General features: G+C 37.7%; 3 protein-coding genes across 6 annotated transcripts; all 3 read left to right on the top strand.

Moving 5' to 3' along the window:
• The first annotated feature begins 2,826 nt into the window (after positions 1–2,826).
• LOC109537200 (enhancer of mRNA-decapping protein 1) lies at positions 2,827–5,977 on the top strand. The gene is made up of 3 exons (XM_019903809.2): positions 2,827–2,931; positions 5,383–5,725; positions 5,785–5,977. The coding sequence occupies exons 1-3, from the start codon at positions 2,926–2,928 to the stop codon at positions 5,937–5,939; spliced, it is 504 nt and encodes a 167-aa protein (XP_019759368.2). The 5' UTR covers positions 2,827–2,925; the 3' UTR covers positions 5,940–5,977.
• A 7,991-nt stretch (positions 5,978–13,968) lies between these two features.
• Positions 13,969–21,917, top strand: LOC109541710 (activating signal cointegrator 1 complex subunit 2 homolog). Of its 3 annotated transcripts, XM_019903771.2 has the most exons (8): positions 13,972–14,085; positions 14,164–14,330; positions 14,402–14,556; positions 16,192–16,268; positions 16,860–17,046; positions 18,760–18,939; positions 19,420–19,557; positions 21,703–21,917. In XM_019903771.2, exons 2-8 carry the CDS (start codon positions 14,168–14,170, stop codon positions 21,760–21,762), a joined length of 960 nt encoding a protein of 319 aa, XP_019759330.1. In that variant the 5' UTR covers positions 13,972–14,085; positions 14,164–14,167; the 3' UTR covers positions 21,763–21,917. The 3 variants fall into 3 exon arrangements, with proteins under 3 accessions (XP_048525871.1, XP_048525872.1, XP_019759330.1); XM_048669914.1 differs by lacking the exon at positions 21,703–21,917 and having other exon boundaries at positions 13,969–14,085; positions 18,760–19,002; positions 19,065–19,504; XM_048669915.1 differs by lacking the exon at positions 21,703–21,917 and having other exon boundaries at positions 13,971–14,085; positions 19,065–19,504.
• A 1,133-nt stretch (positions 21,918–23,050) lies between these two features.
• LOC109537179 lies at positions 23,051–26,558 on the top strand. Of its 2 annotated transcripts, none has more exons than XM_048669718.1 (4): positions 23,051–23,372; positions 23,455–23,579; positions 23,635–23,828; positions 26,056–26,558. In XM_048669718.1, the coding sequence occupies exons 1-4, from the start codon at positions 23,123–23,125 to the stop codon at positions 26,234–26,236; spliced, it is 750 nt and encodes a 249-aa protein (XP_048525675.1). In that variant the 5' UTR covers positions 23,051–23,122; the 3' UTR covers positions 26,237–26,558. The 2 variants fall into 2 exon arrangements, with proteins under 2 accessions (XP_048525675.1, XP_048525674.1); XM_048669717.1 differs by having other exon boundaries at positions 23,428–23,579.
• Positions 26,559–26,832: the final 274 nt, after the last annotated feature.

Below are 26,832 nucleotides of genomic sequence, written 5' to 3'. Positions count from 1 at the left end.
TAGAAACACTGCACAAAGTCGTTTGCGATTCTTTATTTGGTCGAAAAACCACACAGGATTGAATTAAAATTCAATTGATGTCACGCCACTGGATCGGCTCAGACTAACTAGACCAATAATTAACAGAGCTTTAGATCAAACATGAATAAATAATGGACTGTTGTTCGGTGATGTAGAACAGCAATCGCTTCTGTAAATGTCATCTCCTTTCCGCACGCCGAAATGCGTCTTGACGCCCTTGAGCTGCAACTATTACTTTGAGCTCGATAACACGCAAACAATTTTTTTCATTACTTTTTTTTTTGTGGTAAAACTGAGGCGGGAATTTACTGAATTACTATGAATATTTATTGGAAAACAATCAAAATCAATATTTTTAATTAAATTTCCTTGTGCGGTCACCTACTAGAATCATAATAACGGAATAACGGAAGACTTGGGAACGTTCTCCATTAAAAACAATTGCTTTGGTATGGGTAAAAAAAATTGACAAAAGTTACGCCACTGATTTTTATAGGTAAACAACTACTTAAATCTGACATAATGTTAATTGCCCGCAAAAACAATTCATGCAGTAGGAATTAGAATATTTAAAAACTGGAGCATATTAATGCCCACCAACCTTGGCATTTATCATATTTGTATCAATTCAACTTCAAGAAATCACACACAGTCAATGGGCCGATTTTTAGGCCTATCAAACATTTAGTTCAAATGCTTGATTAAAAACGACTTGGGACAGAAAATTTTGCATTTAGCGCGTGACTGATGCCCCAGTAACTGACAAAAAACCAATATTTGAAAAAGAAACCTTGCTCTCACATTGAGATTTTTCAAAATCTGCCAAGATGGCGCCAAACTAGTATCTTCCATCTCCAATCGAACAATAACTTTTATTATTCACTTTCTCATCGAAAATTTTCTGCATTTCGCCAATATTGTCCAGACGTAGAAAGTTCTCTAAACATTTTATAAAAAGTGTAGTTTTTTTACTCTAATTTAGCAAACAATTGGGATAAAATTGATTTAAGTTCGAGGAGAAATTTTTGCATCCCCAAGGAAGCTAATGCAATTGCAATTAAAACTTGATAGACTTCGCGCCGTTTAATATCTTGGAAGTTCGAAAAGTGCTGAGAACTGATTAATAAAGCCTAGCGGGCCGAAAAATTAATGAAAATATCCCCGACTTTGAGCCCCCGGATGGAGCAATTATTAGACTTGTACCCAATACCGATATCAAACCCTTTGCATAATAATTATCGGAAATTGTTTAATTTAGAACGTTTCCCCATCGGGAATTACCAAAAAAAGGTATTTTTGCTTCAATCAGACCGCAACTCTCTTCAAAGGCCACTTAATTGAACAATCTCATCAGCCTTGCAAACAGTAAGTTGAAGAGAATTATTTACAGTGAAACTGAGACATGGACAGTTATTGAGGTCTAAAACGCCCACAAAAAGTTTATAATTGGATGGTTTAAGGCACTTACCGAATAACCACAATTATGAACAATTAAATTTACTGGCGGCGACTGGCCTTGCCTGAAACTCTCATAATGTGGATGAAATTGCGAATCTGTCGATTTGGGGAATTTGTCTTTTTGCTTTCAGTACAGTGTGGACCAACTGAAAAAACCATCATAAATCAGACGTAAAAAATCAAGACCGCATGTGTTAATGGTTCAAGACCGACAATGAAGATAAACGAGCGATTACATATCGTCGACCAATGTTGCCGTAACTTGTATCTGAAATTTTCATCTTTAAAGGCGCTTCAAATTTTAAATCCGCCCTATTTTGTTCACCTTCTAGGTCCATCTGCATGAGGATTCAGCCACAGCAAAGCCAACTGGCAAAAAAGCAGCAAATTGGCTACAATTTCCACAGAGTGGCAACACAGGCCCTTACACAACGCCTTTTATCTTATTCATTTATACCATAAATGTGGCCATTTTCGGCTAAATCTCATCTGCAATGAAAATCAGACATAAATTGTGTCATTCCCTTTGGGATTTTCGGAATTTTATTTCGGCTGGTCCTTGGCAAAATTTACATTGCAGAAACACTTTCACAGAATGGACATTGTGTATTGACGATTTATAATAGTCGCCTTTAGCATCAAATTCCTTTGTTTTCTGCTGTTATAATTGTGCAGAAGAATGGAGTGAAGGCCATGATGGCCATATGGTCATTCTCGAGCGTCGGTATTTGTTTATAAAATAATTATTTAAAAAAAAATGCTTCATTATTTAATTAGGGATAACTAAAAATAAAATAATTAAAAAAAACAAACCCTGGATTTCAGTTGCAATTTAAAGTTGCGCCAATGTTGTTCACACTATAAAAATATGAGAAGATTGGCAAATTATAAAATCGTAAAAAACTGGAACAGGAAACGTTTATTGTTAAACAAGAATACGCGTCCACGCTACTTATCAGAAGTTAATCTCGCACGGGCGGGGTCACTCATGTAAATTTGCCCAACATATTATTCGTTCATGTTGATTTTGGGTTTTTGTGCCTACACAGACTGAATTCGCGTGTCGCTAATCAGTGCCCACACTCACACTCTAACTTCGTTTCCCGTGACGTCTTAAATGCTTCTCATTTAATTTGCTGATCTCCAGATCAAGTGAATTTTCCTCATGCTCCTAAGCCGAAAAAACTTCAGTAATGTGAAAATAGCCACTAGACAAAAGACGCCAACCATACAAAAACTTGCCTTTTCCAAGACTAAAATGAGGCTGCCGACAGCGCAAAATTGAGAGAAACGCATACTGGCGATACATATTTTCCGAGGCTCCAAATTTGATATTTAAGATGGTAACTGGAAGGGATTAAATACCAAATTCATGATGTATAAAAGCGATTTTGGGGCACTTCGTTCGCATTTACTTTTTATCCATTTTCAAGTGCAAGTGCCGAAATGAAGGTAGGTGGAGTTTCCTTGTTTAATATTTACGATATCATTGAAGCATGCATAAATATCGATATTAATTAATACGGGCCCGGTTTCGATAATTGAAAATTCGTTTTTGTCGCGAGTAATTTTGTCTAAAAAGCGTATTTTGCAAAATTGAAATCGATTGAGAAACGTGAAAATCATAAGAGTTTGAAAGTCGAAAATATGGTTTTGCGAACCAAATTCTTTGAATTTTTACCTCGATTAGCTCATTATCAAAATAGAACATGAGCATATTTGCAAAGTGCATTCCCGACACATTCTCTATCTATAAGATTTTTTTCATTTGTATCAGTTTGGAAGGAAATGGGCTCTGAATATTGGCAAGCGAAAACTCTCAAACTTGCACATGCCTCCACTCTTTACCCTGGAACTCGGTCGGTTATCAAGATTTTTCAGAAATTCTAAAACTATTCAAAAGCTTGGCCATAAACCTGGCGCAAAAAGTTGCGAAAGTTAATTTTGGTCACCGTTTCAGCGCTAGGGGACTTAAAATTTTCAGACACCTCAAGCCCTGGTTGCTTCTGGAAACATGCTCTTTTGCTACAAGTTTCGCGGCGCACCAAGATTTCCTCAAAAAATTCGCCTCATAAAATCCGCAAGTCTGCACATGCGAGCAGCATAAATTCTATCAAGAGAAACTACAACCCGGGTTGCCATCTACGGGTTGCCATCTACTTCTACAAAGTGAAACGCTGTCCAGATCCAGACCGCCGAAAATTCCCAAAAATTCCGATTTTTTCTCAAAGATTATTTAGTGGCTGTAAGTCTGAATATAATATTGATCTGAATTACTTGCAGCCTCTTAGGGCGCTATCCCCTCAACCAACACAAAGCAATTAACAAGTTTCCCTACCTTAAGGCATTTTGGTCTGCACGCTGCGGTATTTTAGCATTTGAATGCAAAAAAAATATTTTTAGCAGAAAATCACTAGTCCTTGATTTTGAAGATTTAAGAAGGAAGCAAGTCTTTTTAAGCAGACTCAATTTGTAACGTTTAATTTAAAAACCTAAAAAAATAATTAAACATCTTCTATCTTGTCTGCATATGCTGCCTAATGGGAGAATGGTGGGATTTAGAGCATAGATAAGTGGTAGCAAGAGGCATTTCTGCAAAGAAACTTCGCCAATAACTAACTATTATTATCGTAACTCATAAGAAAAACACCATTGAGTGAGTAGTAGTACTTTAGATGACAAAATATGGCGTATTTCACAACAGATCGACTTTAATTTTACATTTCGAGTGTTTCAAATTTAAAGGATTAGATAACAACAGTCCAGTTTATAATACCTGGCAGGTCAATTTTTGAAAACTAAGTGAAAACTATTTTTAATTTGAAAAATCGCAGTCAAGAACATTTCAATTTAGGGTGAAATTCACAGAAGAAAAAACCTGAAAAAGACGCAAATTATCTGCCAAAACAATACAAAGTATCGTTCACAATAGAAAGTTAACGGTTTCATAAATGAAAAGATATTTCTGTAGAGAACCTCTGAATTTAAATTAATTTTCCAGAACGAAAATTCGAAGAATTTCAAAACTCAATCGAGAATCCAGAACGTGCCTCGTCGTTTCTTGTCGAATAAATTTGGCATGCAGCAATATGATAAAATACAAAAGTCAATAATATGGGAACTAAAAGTTCTACAACTACATGGCAACCAGGGGCAAAATAATGCCAAACTTACCGAAAGCTGCATCGTGCCATCTGGAACGAAAGAACAACATTCTTTAGTATTGCAGAAACTTAGTCAAATTATAAAAACTTAAACTTAATTATTTGAACTGACCAGAGGAAATACGGAGAAATAAAAATGCCATCAACTTCAGTTGCTTTTCGTAAAACTAAACTCAGTTCAAGCTAAAGGATTTTTAAATTGGAAACCATGTTTACCAGCTTTCTCCAAGCTGGCACCCCATCCTCCATTTCTAGCCCATCATTCCTCAAAAAACTCACACTGCACTTGCCCAAACAATAAACATCCACCACGAATTTGGCACTAATTCATCCTGTATATGCCGTGCTTCCCAAACTTCCACTTCCCATGCCAAAGTGAATATTTTGTCACCTTTTCGACAACAACTCAAGCGATATTGAGGCTTTTACCACCACAGTCTTTGAGTCTTTTCAGTTAGATTGTTGTCGGGGTTAGTTGTTGCCACAGTTAGATCCTCATTGAAGGCTCAGACGGACGGCAAAACTTGCTTTTTACACGAGTTCTCGATTTGATATTTAGCTCAATTTTTATGAAACTGAGTCTTAAAGTATTTGTTTATGAAACAGCCTTTTACCGAATGTTTCTAGAGCTTCAACGGCAGAAGGGCGCTTAACAGGAAGTTTTTCAAAAACCAACATACTGGGGTGGTCCAGTAGTAGTCGCAAGTAATCATTTTGTAACTAATTTGATTGTTATTAGACTTTCCTCACTCTGGGACTTCTGGTCGCTATCAGCTACGTGCAAGCTGGACTCGTTCCTGCCTCCACCACCCTCCTGAGACAGTCAACAACAATCGCACATCCATCAGCCATAAGTTACGCGCAACCCATCGCCTACTCCGTGGTGCCTTCAGTGTACTCTCAACCGCTTCTGCACAACGCTTACTATGCCAATCCTGTGTTTTCATCAGGTCCTCTTTTGGCCCAACAATCCATCTACGCCCAGTATCCCGGACTGGTGGCCCAAAGCCCTGTTCTGCAGTATCCATTTGGTCCACAGGGTCTAGTTCAAGTGGATCAAACTGGAGTCCCGCAGGTTGAAGGTGAGTTAGTCGGAATTTGATCTAAGTTGGGTTGAATTAAGGGTGGGAACACGGTTTAGGAGGTGCCCAAATTCCACCACAGCAGCAACCACAACCACAACCGCAGCCACCGCAAAGTGCCCCTCAAGCTCCTCCACAGCAATCTCCAATTTTAAGTGGTCCTTCGGCTGGAACCGCCGCTGATGACGACACTGTCTCCGTGGAAGCTGCTTAGATATAAGTTTGAGTATTAAACGAAATTGCTAAAACTCATTTGTTGCGTTTTTTTTTTCGGTTCTTTCAAACTACCGTTCTAGAGTTTGTGGGACCTGTCTAAAGAAAATCCCTATTATCCAGTTAACAACCCCATGGGGCCATTACACGACTCGATACCCCCGTACATTTCAGTATGCATATAAGCTCGAATAACACTCAGGTATTTCCTATAAGTATGCAAAGACGAGTAAATGGGAAACAATACCGGCATGAATAATTCATACAGCCACCATTTTTATGCATTATGTTCTACAGACAAGGGGTATATAACCGCTCCATATAGATCTACTCATATTAAGCGCGATATATGATATATGTCGATCTAAGTCGCCCCGAAAAGTTACACGAGAGCGACGATATTGCGTTTTTCTCTCATTCAATATACCAAGTTGACACCAAAGTGGTCCAAATAGAAGGACGGAAACCCTCAATCTGGTCGGGTTAGTTTCCGTTATTCCTAAAAGCTCTGTACATTTTACACAATTTTGGGAAATGGAAGCGACATATTCGTTTCCAGTGGCTAATTTACAAAAGCATTTGGTCTGTCTCGTCTTCTAGCAGTTTATATTTTACGAGCGCGCACCACAACAAAAGAAGCTAATAACATTTAAAACCCCGAAAAGAGCAAGTTTATTATCAAGGTAGGCGAGAGCCCGAAACAATTAGAAAAGGAAACGGGAAACAACAGGGAAATGTTTGTACAATTTGCAGTAAAAGGACGGAAGTGCTTTCAGACCGAGAATGGCTTAGCCTGGAATACTGAGCAAAGAATTTAGTTCCCGATTAGCTAAATTCTACATAACAAAATGGCGATGACGCATGTTAACATCTAACCATAGCAATTAGTTTGCAAAAACGTCTACTAAAGTTCAAAAGTCCAAATGCCCACTGGCGGCTAACTTATAACTACACTTTAACTAGCAAATTTTGATACTTGTCTCTGTAAGGCTTTAAACGAAGAGAAACATCTTGAAAAGTGTGTAAGTTTTGTTTTATGTTATAAACCCATCGGCAGTTGAACTCGCCAATACGTAAATGAGCCAGACAGCATATAAAGTATCTACACGCGGGAGAATTCGAGTAGGAACAGGAAAAGTCAACATTTCACTAAACAAATTCTAAAATCAAAGCAAACTAAAAAATAGTAATTCGAAGATGTGCTAATGTCAGGCACCTCCAGGATCGGTTTCGGGCCCATTAGCTATCATCAGCTGCAGTTGCTAAAACGCTTGTTCATCTGTTGCCTGTCTATGGAAAAAACACATTTAGAACCTTACAAGGCGAGAAACGGATGTCGGAAAATTAATTTTGACAAAACACCTTAAATTAGGGCAAACGGATTCACAGGATATTAGAAAAAGGTCTTCCTTCATCGCATGCTGAATACGGCATATCGATCGCAAGCCTGATTACCGAAAGAACGCGAAAGGCGAAAATTTGGAAACACCACCAAGCTTGCTGGGGCAATATTCAAAAATGTATCTGGAAAAACTCACTTGAATCGATGCATTGAAATTTGCTGGATATTCAAACTAAACCTACCTTTATGGCGTGCTGAATACTGCGTATCGATTTATTGTCTGCTAATCGAATAAGCGCATATAGAATCTTGGTAAACAACAAAACGAAAACAGCATCACACGCGGACAAGAATAAAAATTCAGTGTGAAAAAACCACTTGCATTAACGCAATAAAATTCCCATGATGCGCGTGCTGAAGATGCCAACTCGATCACTTGTCTAGTTATCGAAAAAACACATTTCGAACCTCGCAAGGCAAAATAGCAAAAACTGCATCAAACGCGACAATGTTCAAACAATTATTTTGAGAAAACCACTTAAATCAACACAACGAAATTCTCAGAAAATGCAAACAAAGTCTTCTTGTAACGCGCGCTGCGTAGGGCGACTCGATCTTTTGCCCCGTTCCCAAAAAAATATTTTTTGAAGCTTGTAATATAAAAAACCGAAAACAACATCAAAAATTAATATTGAAAGACCACTTGAGATAACAGAACAAAACTTACATAATATTCACACAAAGTCTCCCGTTGTCGCGTGCTAAATCGGCGAGATGATTTCTTGCCTCATTATAGAAAAAACGGTTTTTGAACGTTGTAACGTAGGCCGAAAACTGCATCAAACACGGCAAAGGTCGAAATAGCTATTTTGAAAAAACGACTTGAATCCACTCAACGAAGTTTACATGATATTCCCAAAATAAACATTTGTTTATCTCTCGGTAAAGAAGCCAAGTCGATTTCTTACCCCCTTACCGAAAAACCAAATTTTGAACCTTGCAAGGTAAAAAACATAAAACAGCACCAAACGCGGTAAAGTTTGGAAATCAATTTTGAAAAAAACACTTGAATCAACGCAAGAAAACTTACATGATATTGAAACAAAGACTCCTTTTATCGTGTGTTAAAGCGGCGAGAAGATTTCTTGCCTAATTATAAAAAAAACGGTTTTTGAACCTTAAAATGTGAAAAAAAACCGAAAACAGCAACAAACGGCGCAAAGTTCAAAAATTAATTTTGAAAAAACCACTCGAATCAACGCAAATTAAACTTAATTTGATAGATGATAGTGAAATAAAGGATCCCTCTATCGCGTGCTAAAGCGGCAAGAAGATTTCTTGCCTTATTATATAAAAAACGGTTTTTGAACCTTGTGGTATAAAGAGCCGGAAACTGCATCAATCACGGCAAAATTCAAAAATTAATGTTGAAAAAACCACTTGAAACCACATAAAACAGCACCAAACGTGGTAAATTTCAAAAAGGAATTTTGACAAAAACACTCGAATGAACCGAAGAAAACTTACATGATAGTGAAACAAAGTCTCCCTTAATCGCGTGCTAAAGCGGCGAAATGTATTCTTGCCTCCTTATAGAAAAAAAAACGCTTTTTGAACCTTGCAATATGAAAAAACCGAAAACAGCAACAAACGGCGCAAAGTTCAAAAACTAATTTTGAAAAAACCACTTCAATCCACTCAACGAAATTCACATCATATTCCAAAAAAAACATTTCTTTATCTCTCAGTAAAGACGGGAAGTCGATTTCTTACAAAGTAAAATTTTGGATTACAAGGCAAGATCAAGGATTTTGAACCTTGCAAGGTAAAAAACATAAAACAACACCAAAGGCGGTAAAATTTGAAAAGGAATTAAAAAAAAAACCACTTGAACCAACGCAAGAAAACTTATCTGATATTGAAACAAAGTCTGCCTCTATCGCGTGCTAAAGCGGCAAGAGGATTTCTTGCCTCATTATAGAAAAAACGATTTTTCAACCTTGTAGTATTTATAAAGAGCCGAAAACTGCATCAAACACGCAAAGTTCAAAAATTAATTTTGAAAAAACCGCTTGAAACCACTCAATGAAATTCACCTGATATTCGCACAAAAACATTTCTTTATCTGTCAGTAAGGATGGCTAGTCGATTTCTTACCTCGTCACCGAAACACAAGATTTTGAGACTTGCAAGGTAAAAAACCACCACCAAAGGCGGTAAAGTTCTAAACGGAATTTTGAAAAAACCACTTGAATGAATGCAAGTAAACTTAGATGATCGTGAAAGAAAATCTCACTTTATTGCCAGCCAAAGCGGCGAAAGGATTTATTGCCTCTTTACATAAAAAACAGTTTTTAAACCTTGTAATATAAAGAACCGAAAACTGCATCAAACACGGCAAAGTTCCAAAATTAATGTTGAAAAAACCACTTGAATGCACGCAAGAAAACTTACATGATATTCGAAAACAGCCCTTCTGAATCTCTCGCTAAAGATGGCGAGTCCATCTCTTACGCCGTTATCGAAAAAACATATTTTAAACCTTGCCATTGATTTTAATTCAATTGAGATTGAAAAATTGATTTTGAAAAAATTACCACCACCCTGAAATTCGCTAAAGAACAAAAAAATGGAAAACGCCATTAAAATGTTATTATGCGGTTCGCAACGGCATTATTTGCCCGAAATGTTTTGCTTAAATCGAAAGCGGCTTCTTGAAAACTTAGGAGTTGTATTCATAGCAGCTTTCCTGTATAAAGAGATTGAGGTGGAGCCGAATGAAAAAATAATACGTCTCCTTCAAGCTCGCGCCTTTATAAGATTTCAAAGCTAATTTTAATCCGAGAAATATCTTTTTAAAGGCAAAACGACGTCAGTCTAGTTAAGCCAATGATCTGCAGATGAAGCACCGGAAGTGGGTTCTTGGTAATTTCATCATCAGCAAATTATAGAAAGCGCTAATTGAATTGACAGAACTAATTAAGCGCAAATTAATGAATTGGATATTTATATAAAACATTTCATTTAAATTGCAGTGGAAAACCGCGCTCCGATTTAACATAACCCACCGTTCAAATGTGTCAATGTTTATTGTGATGATTAAAATTTATTTATAAATTGCTTTCAGTTTGTTTAATGTAGCATATTACGAGTGAGGTGCGCAAATACCACATGAAATTGCGATCCAATCTGTGAGGGAGATAATGTCTTTCAAAGAGAGTTTTTGAGGATGCCGGCCACTGAGGTGGGCGAAACCTCACTTAGTTTCTCCTAGTGCTTTGAATTTTGCACACTCGAAAGGCTGTTTACTCGCTGAAAACGTTACCAGTTCAATTTCGAGCTTGTTGGGTTAAGTAGGTAACACAATTCGCGGAACAAAGTCGGAAAATGTAAAGCAATAGTCTAAAAATAACCTTGTTTTACATTAAACGTTGTAAAAATCCTGTTTGTATCTCGGTAATTTTTCAGAAAATGAGAAAACGCCCCGGTTTTTACCCGCTCCGCTAGGTAATATATCCTTATATTCTCTCAAGGAAAATAAATGATATTTTAACTTAATTTTAGGATGTTTGGGGATGTGTGCGAGAAGAAAAATTTATTTGCCCATTTTTCCAGATTACCACGGGCTTTATTGCCGGATACAAACCGGGCGTTGTTAAAATTATACGGAGTTACTTTATCTTACTTTTAACAGGCTTTCCAAGTAATTCGCGAAATAGGAAACATCCTCGAAGTACCACTTGAAAGCCATCGAAACGCGATCGTTCTTATCTAACTGGCGCAGTTACATAGGGTGGGAAAATTGCACGGTGAAAGTACCGTCGAATCGCAATAAATAGCTATTGTTTAATCGCTTTACTGTTCGAGCCCATCTTCAGGGCAAAAAACACTACAAGCTCAACGAAGCATTTAAATAAGAAAGTGTGTAAACCGAGAACATCAGCCTAATAACCAAATTAGTTTGCCGGTATTACAGATGTAAATTACTCACTTAGGCGGAAACTGCGGTTGCGTAATCCAAGGCGAAAAATTCAATCAAGTGTGCTTTCAGACGATGGAAACCCACTCGATTTCAGGGTAGGCTCCATCGCGGAAAACAATAACAGTTTCCATCCGAGTTAGAAGTAAAGAACCGGGCCGAAACGAAATAAATGTAAAAACTGCTGGCTTGGCGTCGTCCGAGGCTTTCAACTTTTTGAAGCGTCAAGTTTATTGGGCTGGGAAAGTCGGGAAAACTTTCATCCTTTATCATTGTAGAACAATATGTTACCGCGACGTGTAATCGGTACGAGTAGAAATTGCCACCGACAAGCTAACACGTTTCTGTGCTTTTTTCCAACGATTATAAACCACTAGTTGATTTTGTTGATGAAACAGAACCATTTAGTGTCAGCAACTGTTTAAGTAAATGCAAGTGAGCAGGTGCATTGGTGGACAGGAAACTGATTCTGCTTCAGAAATAATTAAACGCATTTCAACAGTTAAAAGCTCCACGTGCATAACGCAGTCAATCGTGGAACTTTGAAAGTTTCCTATACAGTTCAATTCAAAAAGTTCGTATGGATATAAAGAGACCTTTATTGTGCGCAGCACCTTAAGGGGATAAGAGTAAAAACTTAGGGCTTTTGTTTCCCCTTATCTGGAAACAAGCGAGGACTGTAAAAGTTTAGAGCATTCTCCATCCAGACGTATCTGTGATCTCAGCGTTTTAAAGTTGCAAACTCGAAACTGGCTTATCGTCGGCATTATACTTTTAAATGTCCGCGAGGAGTTTTCAAGGTTTACTCGAGTTTCCGATCACATTTTCCGGGTTGCTCAATCACACCGAAGCCGACCATCAACAGTTTCTGGCAAAACGGTTTGCGATTAATCATCAGCTCCCAGTCAAAGAAGTTGGAAAACAAGCAAGCAAACGCTGTATTCCCAGGGACTTCCACGGTTTCAACAAGTAAACCGATTTTCCACGTTGTTTGCTTTCAGATATCAATAAAGCATCGATTCCCCTTGCCAAACAATGTCAAAATATTATGACATAGAAAATCACTTAGAATCGTAAATCGAGTGATTGCTCATGCCGCCCTCGAGGGCCATAAACTCGCCGTCCTCAAACGCTCCTTTTTGACCCTAAGTCAGCGCTATTGAGGTTTTTCTAATTTCCCCCGAGAGTACTAAGGAACGCTTATATTTTCTGAATATTCATGCGGCAAAAAGGAATCGGCGATTTGGGATTGTGACTACGCGAAAAAACACTAGACGGTGGCGAGAAGCCCTGATTTTTTTGCTAAAATTTATCGGTTTCACTTGGCTTTAATTTAGACAATTTTAAAAGCCCGATTGGCCCCCAAATCAATTGTACGGCGATTTCAATTACGGTGAAATAACAAAGCCGGGAACCGGATGTTAATATTCGTTTTGTATAAACTAAACTCGCAGTTTTTATGATACATTTCCAATTGATTGTCATTGCTGATTGTTTATCGTTGTTAGCCATAAAATGCCCAAATATTGATTTTACAAAATGTTGCTTCAGCATACTGAGTGTCCACTAAATAGTATATTATACAAGGGATGGAGGATTCAATGTGAAAGGTCTCAAAAACGATGGGCTATATCGACTTGGACCAAGTACACGTTTTTTGCTTAGGAAATATTGGACAACGAGATACTGGCGGAAAATAGCAATATTTTAGAACCCCGAAAGATCTGATGCTTTAAATCAGAGTCATGGTAAATTTTACTTGCACTTTGCCACCCTGTACCTCGGAAACTATTAACTTTCAGATAAGACAAATTCTCCTAAAACGCAAATTATTCTAAATAATTTATAATTACATGATCATTGTCTTAATTGCTTTTTGCTTTTAAATTTCCCACTAATTTTCTAAAGTGTCACAATATTTGACAGTCTGACGTTCGGTTTTCACACTGACAAACTGACAAATTGCCGCAACACTCGTGGGTTCAAAAGTCCAAACGCCCCCTGGTGGCTAAAATTATAACTGCAAGTTAAGCAGTAATTTGACACTTATTTTGTTGACATTGGTGTCACGTTGGTGTTTATCTGATTGTGATTTGTTGTGTTTTGTTCTAATCAACTTTTGCAAGCTTTTACAGAAATAGAAACCGATCGAAAAGTGTGTAAGCATTGTTTTATGTTATAAATGTCATGAACTGTCAACAATAAATAAACAGGGCTGACAAGTCTTAACTGTCACTCGACAACGAGTAATTTGACGCTTCGCAGCGCCACCATCCTCGCATTGAACTCGCGAATAATTTATCGGTTTCTAGAAAGTAGATAAAACTTCTATGGAAAACTTCCGGGAAAAGCGGAAAAATTTCTGACTTAAAGTGACATTGATTTGTAAGTGGAAATAGGTGGAATCCCACCTGAACTTAGAGAGGTGGACAAAAAAAATAAAAATTATGAAAAAATTCTGTCATTACGGAGAGAAACATGACTATTCAATAGAAAAATTGAGAAATAATGGCGACTTCTCAGGTAAGAAGTAAAAAACCGATATAAAAATACGCTAACTGGGAATATTTTAAAATAAGGACCAAACGCAAAGCGAAAGATCCAGCGGGAAGCAGTGAATATGGCTTCCTCTTACCTATTATGACCCTTACCTTTCTACAGGCCGATTTTTTCACCCGGGCCTATAATCATTAAACGAAAGTGGCGTTTGCAGAAGTAGGAGATCACGAGTCTATATAAAGTCTAACATTCAAACCGACATCCATGTGAAACTCAATTGCGCGCGTGTGGCCGTTTTTTATGCGATATTCTGCACTATTTCCCCCGGTTAGTGCCCGAAAAACAATTCGAATTTTTCAAAAAATTCCTTAAACCTTCCAGCTAATATCGGCTTGTCTTTTCCAGAAAAATGAGGAATTGTACCACGTTTCTACCGCTGCTGATGAGCCTGTTTTTCAATATCAAGTGTTCGCCCATTTCGCAACCCGGATACGAAAACCCCCAGTATGCGGCTGTACGGAACGTTCCCACCCTCACGTACAAACCGCAACAAATCCACTTTAAACCAGCAGGTAAAAATGCTTTTTTCCAATCTCTGGTTGCAATCCAGCTATTTAATGTCTTGTAATTTTTTGTATTTCAGCACAACCCACTAGAGCGCAGTTCGAAGGCAAAGCTGAGGGCCTTCAATACTACTCATCTCAGCAGCCTCAACAACCCCAACAACAAAAATCCTCTCAAGCGATTCAAGCTCCCGGTTATGGGCCTGTCAGACAAGTTTTTGTGCCAACGAATCAGGTAACTTCAGTTGAAAACTTTAAAATTAAGTTGGTTTTGAATGAAGGGCAGGTTGCGCTGTAGAAGCCATTTTTACCAAAAAAACATCATATACCGTAGAGCAAAAAGGCTGTTGCTTCGAAGCCATTAATTAATTTGCCTGTGTTAAATAGTGAAAGCCCATTGCAAAGCAGGTAAATGTTACTAAAAAACCTGGTGCTTTGCTTAGGGAATTGGCGCAATAAGTAAGCGCTTTTTACTCCAGCATAAATTGCATTGTTATTGCAATGAGTTGAGAAGATTTTGAATTAATTCACATCATCAAAAAATTGCCAACACAAAGGAAGATTCGCATTTAACGACCATTAGGAACATTGCAGGTTTTTACAGCACAGTGGATGTTGGCTGGTTGGGGTGAATATTCCCCCTAACTAGATCATTTTTTCCAAATCCTACAATTTTTCGTGCGCCTTGCCGTTGGCGACCCCAAACCAGTTTTCTAATGACCGTTGGAAGAAAGTGAAAACAAATGGAAATTTCACTTTTCAGCGGTGGGAACAATGAACTTGCATAAGCGGGAGTAAAATGATTAAAAATTGCTCTAAATATTCACGTGAATTCCAAGCATTTCCACTTATGGCAAAATTGAGCATTAAAAGCGCAAATATTAAGTAATAATCACCGGAATCAGTCGTCCGGTGGCAAATTCAATTAGAATGTGCATTCGACGATTCTCACACTGGCGATTTTCTCGATTTTCTCAAATAAACGTTTGGTTTATCATCGTCGAGTGAACCCTCGAACCGACAGCCAGTTTGGCCATTAAGAGGCCAATTAAGCAGGAAATTTACTCTTCGGCGATCGCACAAAATCAAGCACCCGAAACCTTTTAATCTCTTATCGTTTAATAACACAACTCTTCGAGTGATTCGCTGTTTTTTTTTAATCAGAATTGGGTCTCGGTTGTCTACCCGAGTCTGCGGTTTGAAAAAGGAAACAAAGTAATTTTGAGTGTTCAGACAATATTCTGCACAAACCAAGTACCCACACAGATAAGTTCATTGGTGGTACCTAAGCGAGAGTCAATAACATTCCTATAGTGCAATTAAAAATAATTGCTTACCGCCATACGGGCAATTCTAGTCCAACCAACCATTTAACGGACATTTAGATACTAGTGAAAGTACTTGAAATAAGATGAATATTGCAGACCGGCCGTTTCGGATAATGGTGACTGCTGGCTAATAGACTTTATGTACCGAGTGTTTGATATTAGTGTTTTCCTGAATGTCCATTCTAGATAGGAATGTTGCGAAATGTTCCCAAACTAAGAAGCAACCGGTTCTACGGGCTCTCAGCCACGTTCGGTTGCAATTATATTTACTCCAATTAAGTTAAAAGTAATAACGGCTAGTTGGTACGCACATTATGTCATTGGCATGTGAAAAGTAAATTTGTTGCGCATAATGCACCGGTAATTATTATTAATTCGTAATTTTATTGCGATCAGTCGACACTTTAACATTACGTAAATTACTTTGAAACTAGGCCGATGGATGGGCGATTTTTCATTTCGCATGGTAATATGGGAATAATCCCCTTGCACACTAACAATCAGCACATGAATTTATTAAAATACAAAATTGTATCTTGCAGGGTCCTCGACAAATTGATCCTAACTACTATGACCAAGTGGTCAAAGCACAACAGCAACAACAGCCAATAGTTCAAAGGTATGTATAGTCAGTAACGAATGGAAGAAATTTTTTGCGGATGTTTCGCTAGCACGAGTGAACTGCATCTTCCAAGTTTTGCCAATGTGAAACCTACCAGCTGTACGCAATAAAGCCTAGCTCTATGCTAGGTTCTACTGCATATAGACCCAGAGTATACTGATGAAAAAATGAAATAAAATTTCAAAATACGTTTTTTATTCGAATTAGTCAAAAACTGCCATAAGTTTGAAATTTGTAAATTACAACTCCAAGTTGCGTCTCAAAGTCCTATCAAAGGCCAATTTTTCCGCGTTTGCCGATGTTGCCACATGCAAAACACGATCTTTGAACAATCACAAAACTTCAAAAATTACCAGCGTCAAAATGTGACATTAAAAAATGACATTGACATAAAATTTGAAATTTGAAATCGCCTTTTATTTTTGATTATTCTTGTTCGTGTTAAGTCTTCATTCGAATGAAAAATAGTGTTCGATACGAGGACGAAAATCTGTTTTTCTTGATGGATTGACACCGTCGACCCTCGACTTCGTCTCGTGTAAAAAAACACTTTTTGGCTTTCTATCGAAAACCACTATTTAAATCCAGAAGACCGCAGCCACAAGCAACACAGCAACACAACAACTACCCCCAACAAGTGAAATACGTGCCTCAACCACAACAAGTGAAGTACGTTTCCCAGCCTCAATACAGTGCCAGATACCAACAGCCTCAACCACAAAAACCAACCAAACAAACGGAGGAGGAGGACGAGGAGCAAGACGGCGACTATGATGTAAGTGTGGCCTTGTTAAGGCAATCGTTTTCAATTATTACCTAGTAAGCAATCCAGAGATTGCGAGACCTACGAAGTGATTACCTGCAAATTGCGTGTGAACTTTGCACTTTCTTTTATAACTAAAGTGCCGAAGGTATCGGATTTTGCAACCGTGCGATTGGACAACAATTTTGCTAAATTGCGGAAAGCATGTAAATATTTTTTCTGAGTCTGGCAGTGTCGTGTCCAGAAGAAGATCCCAATAGAGGACTGGTCACGATCGAAATTTTTACAGCCTCGTAAATCGTGATAGGTTCGTCGTAAAAACCGCACAAAGATTATTGTTTTAGGCACTTTATGTCCAGGGATAAGACCGAAAGCAAAAACATGCCCATGCGTTGTCTAGAGGATCGAGAGAAAAAAACGAGTATTTTCCAATTCCCACTAAACTTAATTGCAATTTAGCCTGCAAACTATCGTGAATGGTTGCAACAGTATAAGAATACCACCCTCATTAAGAGCGTAAAACTAAATATGTTATTAAAGCGCGAAAACTCGCTTGAATATAAATCCATCAGCCATTTGACTATTAGAGCAAGTAGTGCAACTGAATCTGCGCTCTTTTGGGAAAGTTACGTGGTGAAACCACATCATACACTTGGGGACCGTGAAACTTTCCCAGTTTGCCTTCGAGTTTCCGTGCAACTTTTCCGAGTTTTGCTGAATTACTAATCTGTACTCCATTTATGGGCAACTTTGACTTATCGGACTAATATGGCGAAAATCACACAGTCGACCACATCATATGCATATTCCGGCATCGAATTTAGTCGGAATAGAACTTTGCCATTATTAATTCATGGCTGATTACTGATTTGTTTCAATGCATTCGAGTGAAACGCGTTTGATATTTAATATTCCGACATGTTTTGAAACTAGTTTCAACCAGCCTGACAATAAAGATATATGGAACATGACTAGATTTATGCGACACTTAATTCGGGACTTTTCATCTAACGGACGTGCAGCAGACGTCTAGATTAAACACATCAAATAATATAATATAGACTTTCTGTTAAAATTACTAGATTGATAAAATATGTTGTCTGTAAACTGTCGATATAGATCACTTTCACATGTTATGTAACTGGTGTTGGGGGCGAAACCCAAGTGAGAACAACAAACATCCGGAGATTGTAAATGGCGTTAAATATTTTTGCAACAACCTTCTATTGGTTACTTGCCCGTGTGTCGGCTTTTGCAATTTAATTACTATTAAGAGGGAAATATTGACTTATTGTTCTAATGCGAACTTGATTATTGCTTTGGATCTACGAAGCGAGCTTGCAATTGCAAAACATCGCTCAATGTCTGTTTTTAATCGTTATGTAGAAATCAAATGCCAATAGCTGGAGAAAGGAACTGAAATTTCCCGAGCCGGATCTGCGTAAATCCAGCCAGAAAAACGAACTATTGGATCTGCAGGTCAATACCGGTTCTGGCATCGGGAATATTAATTAACAAATTAGTAGTTTTTGTGTGGGTTCGAGAATTCCCAGTTAAAGCGATAAATATGTCCGCTTTCGAATGGTAAATTTTAATTAAAACTTCACTTGAAGATGAAAAATCGCGAATGTAAAGCGCGGGTAGACCACATTCTATTGGTCTAATCAGTTTCGATTTTATTTGAAAAGCTCTCTCTTTGAGTAACTAAGCATTTATTTCTTGCAGCCCAACCCTTCCTACCAATTCGGCTTCGACGTACAAGATGATCAGTTCACCAACTACCAAACTCGCAAGGAAGAAAGGGACGGAAAGCGGATAACCGGCAGCTATTCAGTGGTAGATGCTGACGGATATATCAGGACTGTTAAATACACGGCGGACCCAAAGGAAGGATTTAAGGCAGAGGTGATTTTTGTCCGAATTTTACTTACGGTCGGGCTGCTTTCAAATTCCCGCGAATCCATGCTGGTGCGCCCTAATGCCTGAAAAATAAGAAAAAATCCCCATTTATTAACCTTAACAAATTGTAGGATCAAAATCGATAGTGTATAAAAGCCAAACGGATACGAAAAGTGAAAAATGCTCTACTTGTTAATGCCTCCCTGATTTACGATAATGCGGATAATATTCGCTTTATTCGCAAGCAAATTGATTCAAACGGATTACAGAAAAATTCGTACCGGATCCAATTCGGCAAGGGGATTATCTCAGTTCTATGCAGTTAATAGACTTCGTTCGTTCTGAGCGAACGAATGTATGGATGGGAAACTTGATCGCTCAGAGCTTGAAAAATTGTTACTTATTATACAATTTCAAAGGTTTAAGGGAGCGGTCGTTTTTATTTCGAATGTCGCGAACCTCCGTGATTAACAGTCTGAATTTCAGGTAAGCCGGGAACCTACAGACATAAAAATCAAGATTCCCAAGCCCCTTCCGCAGTACCAAAACTTACCCAGGCAACATCCGCAGCCGCAACAACAGCAACAGCAGCCTGCCAGGACGCATCAACCCCAATATATCCAGGTTAGAACCAGAATCAATCAAGCGTTCAACTTTTTTTTTTAAACTAAGTTACATAGTTGAAAGTTGGTTGATTTTTTTGGAAATTCGGTCTGGGTGGTGAAGAAGAAAAAAACCTTTGCTACCGAGCTTTCGGCAATTTATCGTCGCCTTCCTCAGGGCTGGACAAGTTATTGGATACATTTCGAAAAAAAAGGGGAATAAAACTTTAAAACAACAAATTACAGTTACAAATTACTATTCGATGTGCAGGGACTTCAGCTCATCATTAATTTGCATTTAGTGTAGTCTGTCCCGTTATCTCTGCAGAAAACATGTTCGTGCATAAATGTTTTTAATCCATGACAAATTATGACCAAATAATGTGACTCCATTGAACAACTGTGACAATGGATTCGCCCTCGTAATAAATTAAATGCCTGGGTAACACTGTGTTGAGTTGCGCGTTTGAGTTGTTGCCGCTCTCTGAGTTAGTGAGTTTTAACTCACTAGTTAATGAGGCCATAACTCATGGCCGATGACGGAATTTTAACATCTGACAAAAAAACCATCAACATATTGCTTTTGCGCATACGATTGCTTGAAACTATTTGGTTTAAAACGGGAAAATCCGGAAATTTTGATGAAACTTAAAACATTTTCAGAGCGATGAGAGTGAGGAGTTTTCCAAATATTGATTATATATATGCTTTTGCTTTCTCTGGTCGTTTTTCGAGAAAACCCAAATTGTGTCGAAAGAAAACAAGATAACTTTGTTCCGATTTTTTTGAATAAAATACGCTCAGATTGCCAGTATTTTACAGTAAAACGTTAGGAAAAAACGCGTTGTTCTGTTTTGAGAGAGTTTGGTTTAGAAATATTGACCTAAAAGTAAAGAAACCGGAATTTAAATAAACCGAATTATTCACAGCGACAAAAGTGGCGAGTTTTCCCAAAAATGGATTATAAACTTGTTTGACTTGTATAACTTGTTCTGTTCGCGAAAATTTTGGGAAAAAAATCACAAAAAAGTATTAGGGTTTTGTCCAAAATTCGAAGCTGCAAAAGGTTCTAAAAAACAAGCTGTTCAGAAGCCGAGTGTTCGAAAAAAATGTATTTTATTATTTTCACAGAAAATTCCTAAAGATTGTCGGTACCTATTTTCAGTAAAATAATATGGTTTTTTGCGTTGAAAGAATTGCTTAATAGAAACTTTGCTAAAACTGGAATGAAATTTAAAAAAAACTTGAAAACTCTTCAGACCGGTGAGAATGGTGAATTTTCCAAATACTTTTTGGAAACTTTTGCTCTGGCCGTTTTTTTCGAGATAATATTATTTACTTTCGATAAAAAACCGAATAAAATTATTTCACGAGTTTTCCAATTAATTTGTTATAAACCTGATTCTGCTCGTTTTTTGATAGAAAATTATTTTATTCTTGTCACAAATTCGATGCTGGAAAGGGATTTCAAAACTTTTACTTTATAATTTTAATTAATTTTATTTCATAATTTTTCGCGAAAAATACCTTAAGATTCATATTAGTATTTTTAAGTGAAACTTTGGAAAATTGAGCATTAAAAAAAAAGAGTTTTCTAAAACTGGAAAATTCTGAAATTTTGCAGAAATCTTAAAATATTGTTGATAAATGGCCCTTACAATAAATCTAAAAACAATTAAGAAAAGTCATCAACACTTTCTCAGCAACGGAACTGAGTTACTGCGCCGGTGCGTTGGGTTGGCGCACTAAGTCATTTGCGTAGTACTGAGCCAACTCCTAAAAATTCATGGAGTTACCCAGGCCTAAAATGAAAGCGAGGAAGAGAGAATATTTCATCAGGCTGTAACATTGATAGAATATTCTGAAAGGTTTCCCAGCCTTCTTATGTCGAACAATTAGCAGCAAGTACTTTGTATTTGTTGTTTTTAAGTTTTATACCCCTTTTCATTTTTTTATTTATACAATAACCCTTCCAGCCCTGAGGAAGGCGACCATAAATTGCCGAAAGCTAAGTAGCTAAAAAAGTTTTTCTTTTTCTTCTTCACCACTGCCCAGACCGAATTCCGAATTGAAAGTCAACCTTCTTTCAATTATCCGACGTCGGTCAAAAAACTGGGACTTAAGTTAAATAGAGTTAACTAAAAATAAAAAAAAACCGCTTTTCTAGGTGGGATCACAAAGAGTCGCCCAAAGGCAAGAAGATGAAAACGCAGTCTACCAATACTAGCAAGTTCCATGCGTACCGCACTTTTAGCAGCAAGTTTTTAATGGAAACTATTTATTTTAAGCTTAGTTTAAGTTGTTTTTGTTAAATTATATTGACTTGTGATGTTTATATTTTTATATTGTTTGCAGACGTTGATTAAAGTCGAATTAAAACAGCTTGGGGGTGTATTTCATTAGAGTAAACCGTTGAAAAGCGTTCAAAGAAAATATGGATGCATGCCAAATAGTAATATTTGAATTAAATGTTCGGATTGTTAACAAAAAGCGATTCAATTGATATCAGATATTCCCACAAAATCCAATATTAATTTTGCAGAAAAAACGATTGTTTGATCGCGGAAATATCGGCAAATAACAATATCAAATTACATTTCAGCGAATTCACGTGCCTATAAACCACTATTTTAATTCAAAGGTTTCAACGTTCTTATTTTGCCATTAAATCTGGCAAAAACGCACTTTTCCTGTTCAATGCAATTAAATTTTCATAACTTTCCACCAATCGAAACACAATTGTTTGTTTCTTTTTAACTCTCTGGCTTCAACTCGGAAAGAAAACAAACGCTGACAAGCGAGGAACGATTTTATCTCTAACTGAAATTATATTTCAAACTTTTAAATTAAAATACCCGGTTTTTAATGGAATTTTTACTGCATTTAATATATTTTACGTTTCGGTTCCGTTTTAATTTGTTTGAGGGAGTTACATGGAAAAAATTGTTTCAGCAAGGAATTTGGATGTTTTGCGTGCCGAATTGCCGATGGAAATTAAATTCTATTACTCTATTTTATCAGTGAAACGTTTTGAAAGGCCGGCAAAAATCTGAGAGGTTCCGTGAGTTAACAAATGCTAAATAAAGTATTGGCTTGGAGGAGATCTTTTCCATATGCACTGGTATAACTGGCAGATTAACTAAACGGGCCTTAAAGCAAGTTAATGCCTGGAAAACGGCGGCTTTTCTCCAGATTTGATTAGAAAGTCGAAAATTTGCATCGCACGGTTTCCAGTTGGATTTTGAGCCGGAGAATTAGGAGAATTTAAATTCGGAATTGAGGCTCGGCTGCGTTAAAACGCGTTGTAGGCGATTTTGGGGGACTACAAGATGAACTTTCCCTCAAACTGAGTCTTATATAAGATTAAAATTTGTTTGAATATACTGTAGCTAAATTTCAAAGGAATAATGACCAACTCTCTGAGTTAGTCTGAATACCTTTAGGAATGTTTACTTCGAAGGAAAGAAAAAATTGCAAATATTCGCCGTTAGTCTGACCAGTCTAGTTGGTATTCTGATAATGTTAAGTCGATCTCGACAACATACAATTCTAGTAAATCCCTATAGAAATTTTGCAGTTTTTCCAACATGAATTTTCACATAATATGGCTTTGTGTCCTGATGCGAAGCTGCTTCACTGCAGCAGATGCCACCGACTTTGCAGAGAGTAGCAACCAGGTTTTAACATGTATGACACTTCGGTACACTACAGCTAAGTACAGGAAATATTGTGTTTCCGACCACCGGCATGCAGACGTGGAGTATCCAGATTTACAGTTATCCATTCCTCAATCCGAAGATTGCCAAAACAGAGTTTTTCATCTAAGAACGATTCTAGGTATGTTAGGCATTCCATTCTGTTAACAAGTTATTGCTTGCTTCCTTCAAACCAGGCAACCAATACTACATTAGTTGGTTAGCGGGTGTTCCAGAGAAAAGCTGGATCGACGCCAGGAATTTCTGCAGAGAAATGTGCATGGAATTAATAGCATTAGAATCTGTGGCAGAAAATGCGTGGCTGAAGCGATTAATGAGCGAAATGCAGGTGTGCGTGTGTATCTTGGAAATCAGCTTCAAAATCAACAACAAAGTGATTGCAGATTAAAGAAGTGTGGACCGCGGGGCGATTCTGCGACTTTAAGGGCTGCGAGTTCACAAAAACTCCGCAAGTCTGGCCCAGACAAGTAAGGGGATGGTTCTGGGCGGGTACCCATACAAGACTAGGTCCATTTGTCGACACAATCACAACAGATTGGGCGCATGAACCAGGGAAATTTCGCCAACCAGATGGCAAGTAAGTCGTTCTTTCATCAATTTTACATTCGAACGGTTCCAAGTTTGGAAATTTGTCGGTTGTTTCTTGTGCAAAAATAGTCGTTTTCGACGCCAGGGCGAAAAGTGTCGTTTTTCGAGCGACGACCGCGTTTAACTGGGGAAAGCTTTCAAAGCTCGAAAAACTCTGCACAGTTTGAAAAACGGATTTTTGCCCTCGAATCAAACAAATTGTTTTTATTCGAATGAAAAACACAATAAGTAAAAATTGACGAAAATAGAAGGCATGGACTTGCACGCTTATAATTTTTCAGACGCGTACTTTTCGAAGCAAATTTTCAGACGAAAAACCTCCAGAGTTTTTAACCTCAAGTGTTCTTGCTTCGGTTTCGAAGATGTGCATTTTTGAAAAAAATAACGTAGTTGAGCAAGAGCTTCTGCTTTAAGCCCGATTTTTACTAGACCGGCAAAAAACAGGATTCGAGGGAATTTTAATGAAATTTTCCCAAGGCTTAGAAGTAGCCAAGCCCTACTGAGGAGTGTGAAAATTTGAAGTTGCTAGTTGCTTTCACTTCGAGGATAGGAATTTATAAAAGCGAGAGCTCCGCTGAATAAGAGCTTCTGTTTTAAGACCAATGTTTACAGCGCAAGAAAAAAATAGGATACCAGGCGATTTTATTGAAACTTTACAGGAGTTTATAGTCGATTATCGTCTAAATGCGCTCACAATTTCCTATTGTTACTTACTGCGGTTTGAAAGATCTGAACTTTTTAAGGAGAGAGCGCAGTTCGGAAAGAGCTTCTACTTTAAGACCGGTACTTATGAGGCCGGAAGAAATTAGGAATCAAGGCAATGTTAACAAAATTTTGAGCGCTAATGATTGTCGAAAGATATTGAAAATTTCAAATCGCTACTCGGTTCCGTTTGGAAGATGCGAATTTTCAGAACGAAGAATCCAGTTGGGTAAAACTTTCGATTTTAAGACCAAAGTTAACTAGACCGGCAAAAATTCAAATTCAAAGCCATTTGAATGAAACTTTCAGAGTTTTTAAAGTGAAGTGTGGTCAGACGATTCCGAAAATTTCCAGTTGCTACTTGCCTCGATTTCAAAAATGTGAATTTTTAAAAGCGGGAATGCAGTTGGGTAAGAGCAACTGCTTTAAGCTCGATTTCTATGAGGCCTGTAGTAATTGGAAATAAAAGCGATGCTAATGCAATTTTTGGCGTTTTTGAACTTTAAGTGTCTTCTAAAGATTGTGAAATTTTCCAATCGCTTCTTGGTTCAATTTGGAAAATACGAATTTTGATAAGAGAGAGCGCAGTTGGATAGAAGCTTCTATTTTGAGACCCATGTTAAACTTTTAGCATTTTTTGCGTGAACTATCTTCTAAAGGTTGTGGAAATTTGCTAGTGGCCTTAGTTTGAAAGCTGCGAATTTTTAATAGTGGAAACCGTTTGGTACGAGCTTCTATTATAATAGCAATTTTAACTAAGCTGGTAAAAATTCTAATTTTGAAATATTTTCTTGAATCTTTCAGCATGTTTAAACGCCAGCGATTTCTTAAGATTAGTAGAGTTTCCAAGTGCTACTTGCTTCAGTTTAGAAGATATGATTTTTTTAAAGAAGCACGTTTTAAGAGAACACATTTGGCGTACGATGTTCTGCTTTAAGTTCGATGTTTAGTAGACTGAAAAATGTTGACATTCTTGGTAATATAGATGAAAATTTCAGCATCGTGAGGGTGAATCGTTGCCTAAAAATTGCAAAAATTTGAGGTTACTGGCTGCTTTATTTTGGAAGATTCGAATTTTTAAAAGATGGAACGCAATTGGTTTTTGAACATTTTGCATGCTATTTGCGCTGTTTGAAAAGAGCGTGTTTCGCGTGTGGCAACATCGGCGAACGTAGAAAAGTTGGCCACTAATACGACTTTTGCGACTGAACTTGTATCAATATTATAATTTACTGTGTGCAAGTAAGCTTTAAACTAAGATCAATAGCTGTCGATAAAGCACGTGGGTTACGTTACAATAAGAATACTTAAACAAATATAATAACAGTGACCAGTTCAATTTACTTTTGCGCACACTGTGCATAAACGTCCCTGCACTAAAGAAAAGTGATTCTTTATTATAATCGCTTTTGAACGGAAAATGATTCATTCGGATAAAAATGTTTCTGTTCTTCTGTTCTGATAGATAGAAGTGCGTGAACAGTTTTCCGAATATTAAACCTGTGGTCTTTCAGGTCGTACAACGCCAGTGGAAAAGACGAATCCTGTTTGGCCATGATAAATAAACCACATGTGAAAGGAACTCACTGGCACGATGAGGAATGCAGCCTGCGTAAACCCTTCATCTGTGAAGAGAGCGACATACTGCTGAGACATGTGGAGGACGGTTACTTTGACTATGAAGAAAACTCCTAGCACGGTCTTTGAGTGATTACAATCACCTCCCATGCCTCTCAACTCCACACACGCCACAGTATGCATACGTCGAGTTAGGCGACAAACATCTGCCAGCATTCGATTTTGCTGTCCGGCGAAATGGGGATTTATTGATGAATTAATCTCTGAATGGACTAAAGCCTACTATTACAATATCACGTATGCGGCCCATGCATGTATACAGGGTATACTCGGAATTTAATAGAAGGCAGAAAAGCGCAGTGACTGTGCCCTGTGTACATATACTTGGGCCAAATTAGGTGCATGAAATCGCAGCTATTTTCAAATTAAATTAGTCGCTCCAGATATAAAATTCGAATTTGATAAACATTTGAAAAAAATGAAAGAGCAAATTTCGGCATTTAGCTCCATTTCCAACCGGCCGTACTCGCATTATTCGACACTCACAACACGTTCTCCATGCTCGACCCTCCATGGGGACAGCTTCCACTGAATTATGTCCGCATGGTAATGGATATCCAAATAAAATGGCGTGTTTCCCGATGCGTTCTGTCATCGAAGCAAACAAATGACTCTGCCCGGATTATGCCCGCTCGTAATTTGAGACTGACAGA

This window comes from Dendroctonus ponderosae, unplaced genomic scaffold, assembly GCF_020466585.1.
Source record: "Dendroctonus ponderosae isolate FM_Combo_2020 unplaced genomic scaffold, Dpon_F_20191213v2 Dpon_F_20191213_9, whole genome shotgun sequence".
Classification (NCBI taxonomy): domain Eukaryota; kingdom Metazoa; phylum Arthropoda; class Insecta; order Coleoptera; family Curculionidae; genus Dendroctonus; species Dendroctonus ponderosae.
Note: the sequence above shows the minus strand (reverse complement) of the source record. Positions and strands in the feature narration are given on the sequence as shown.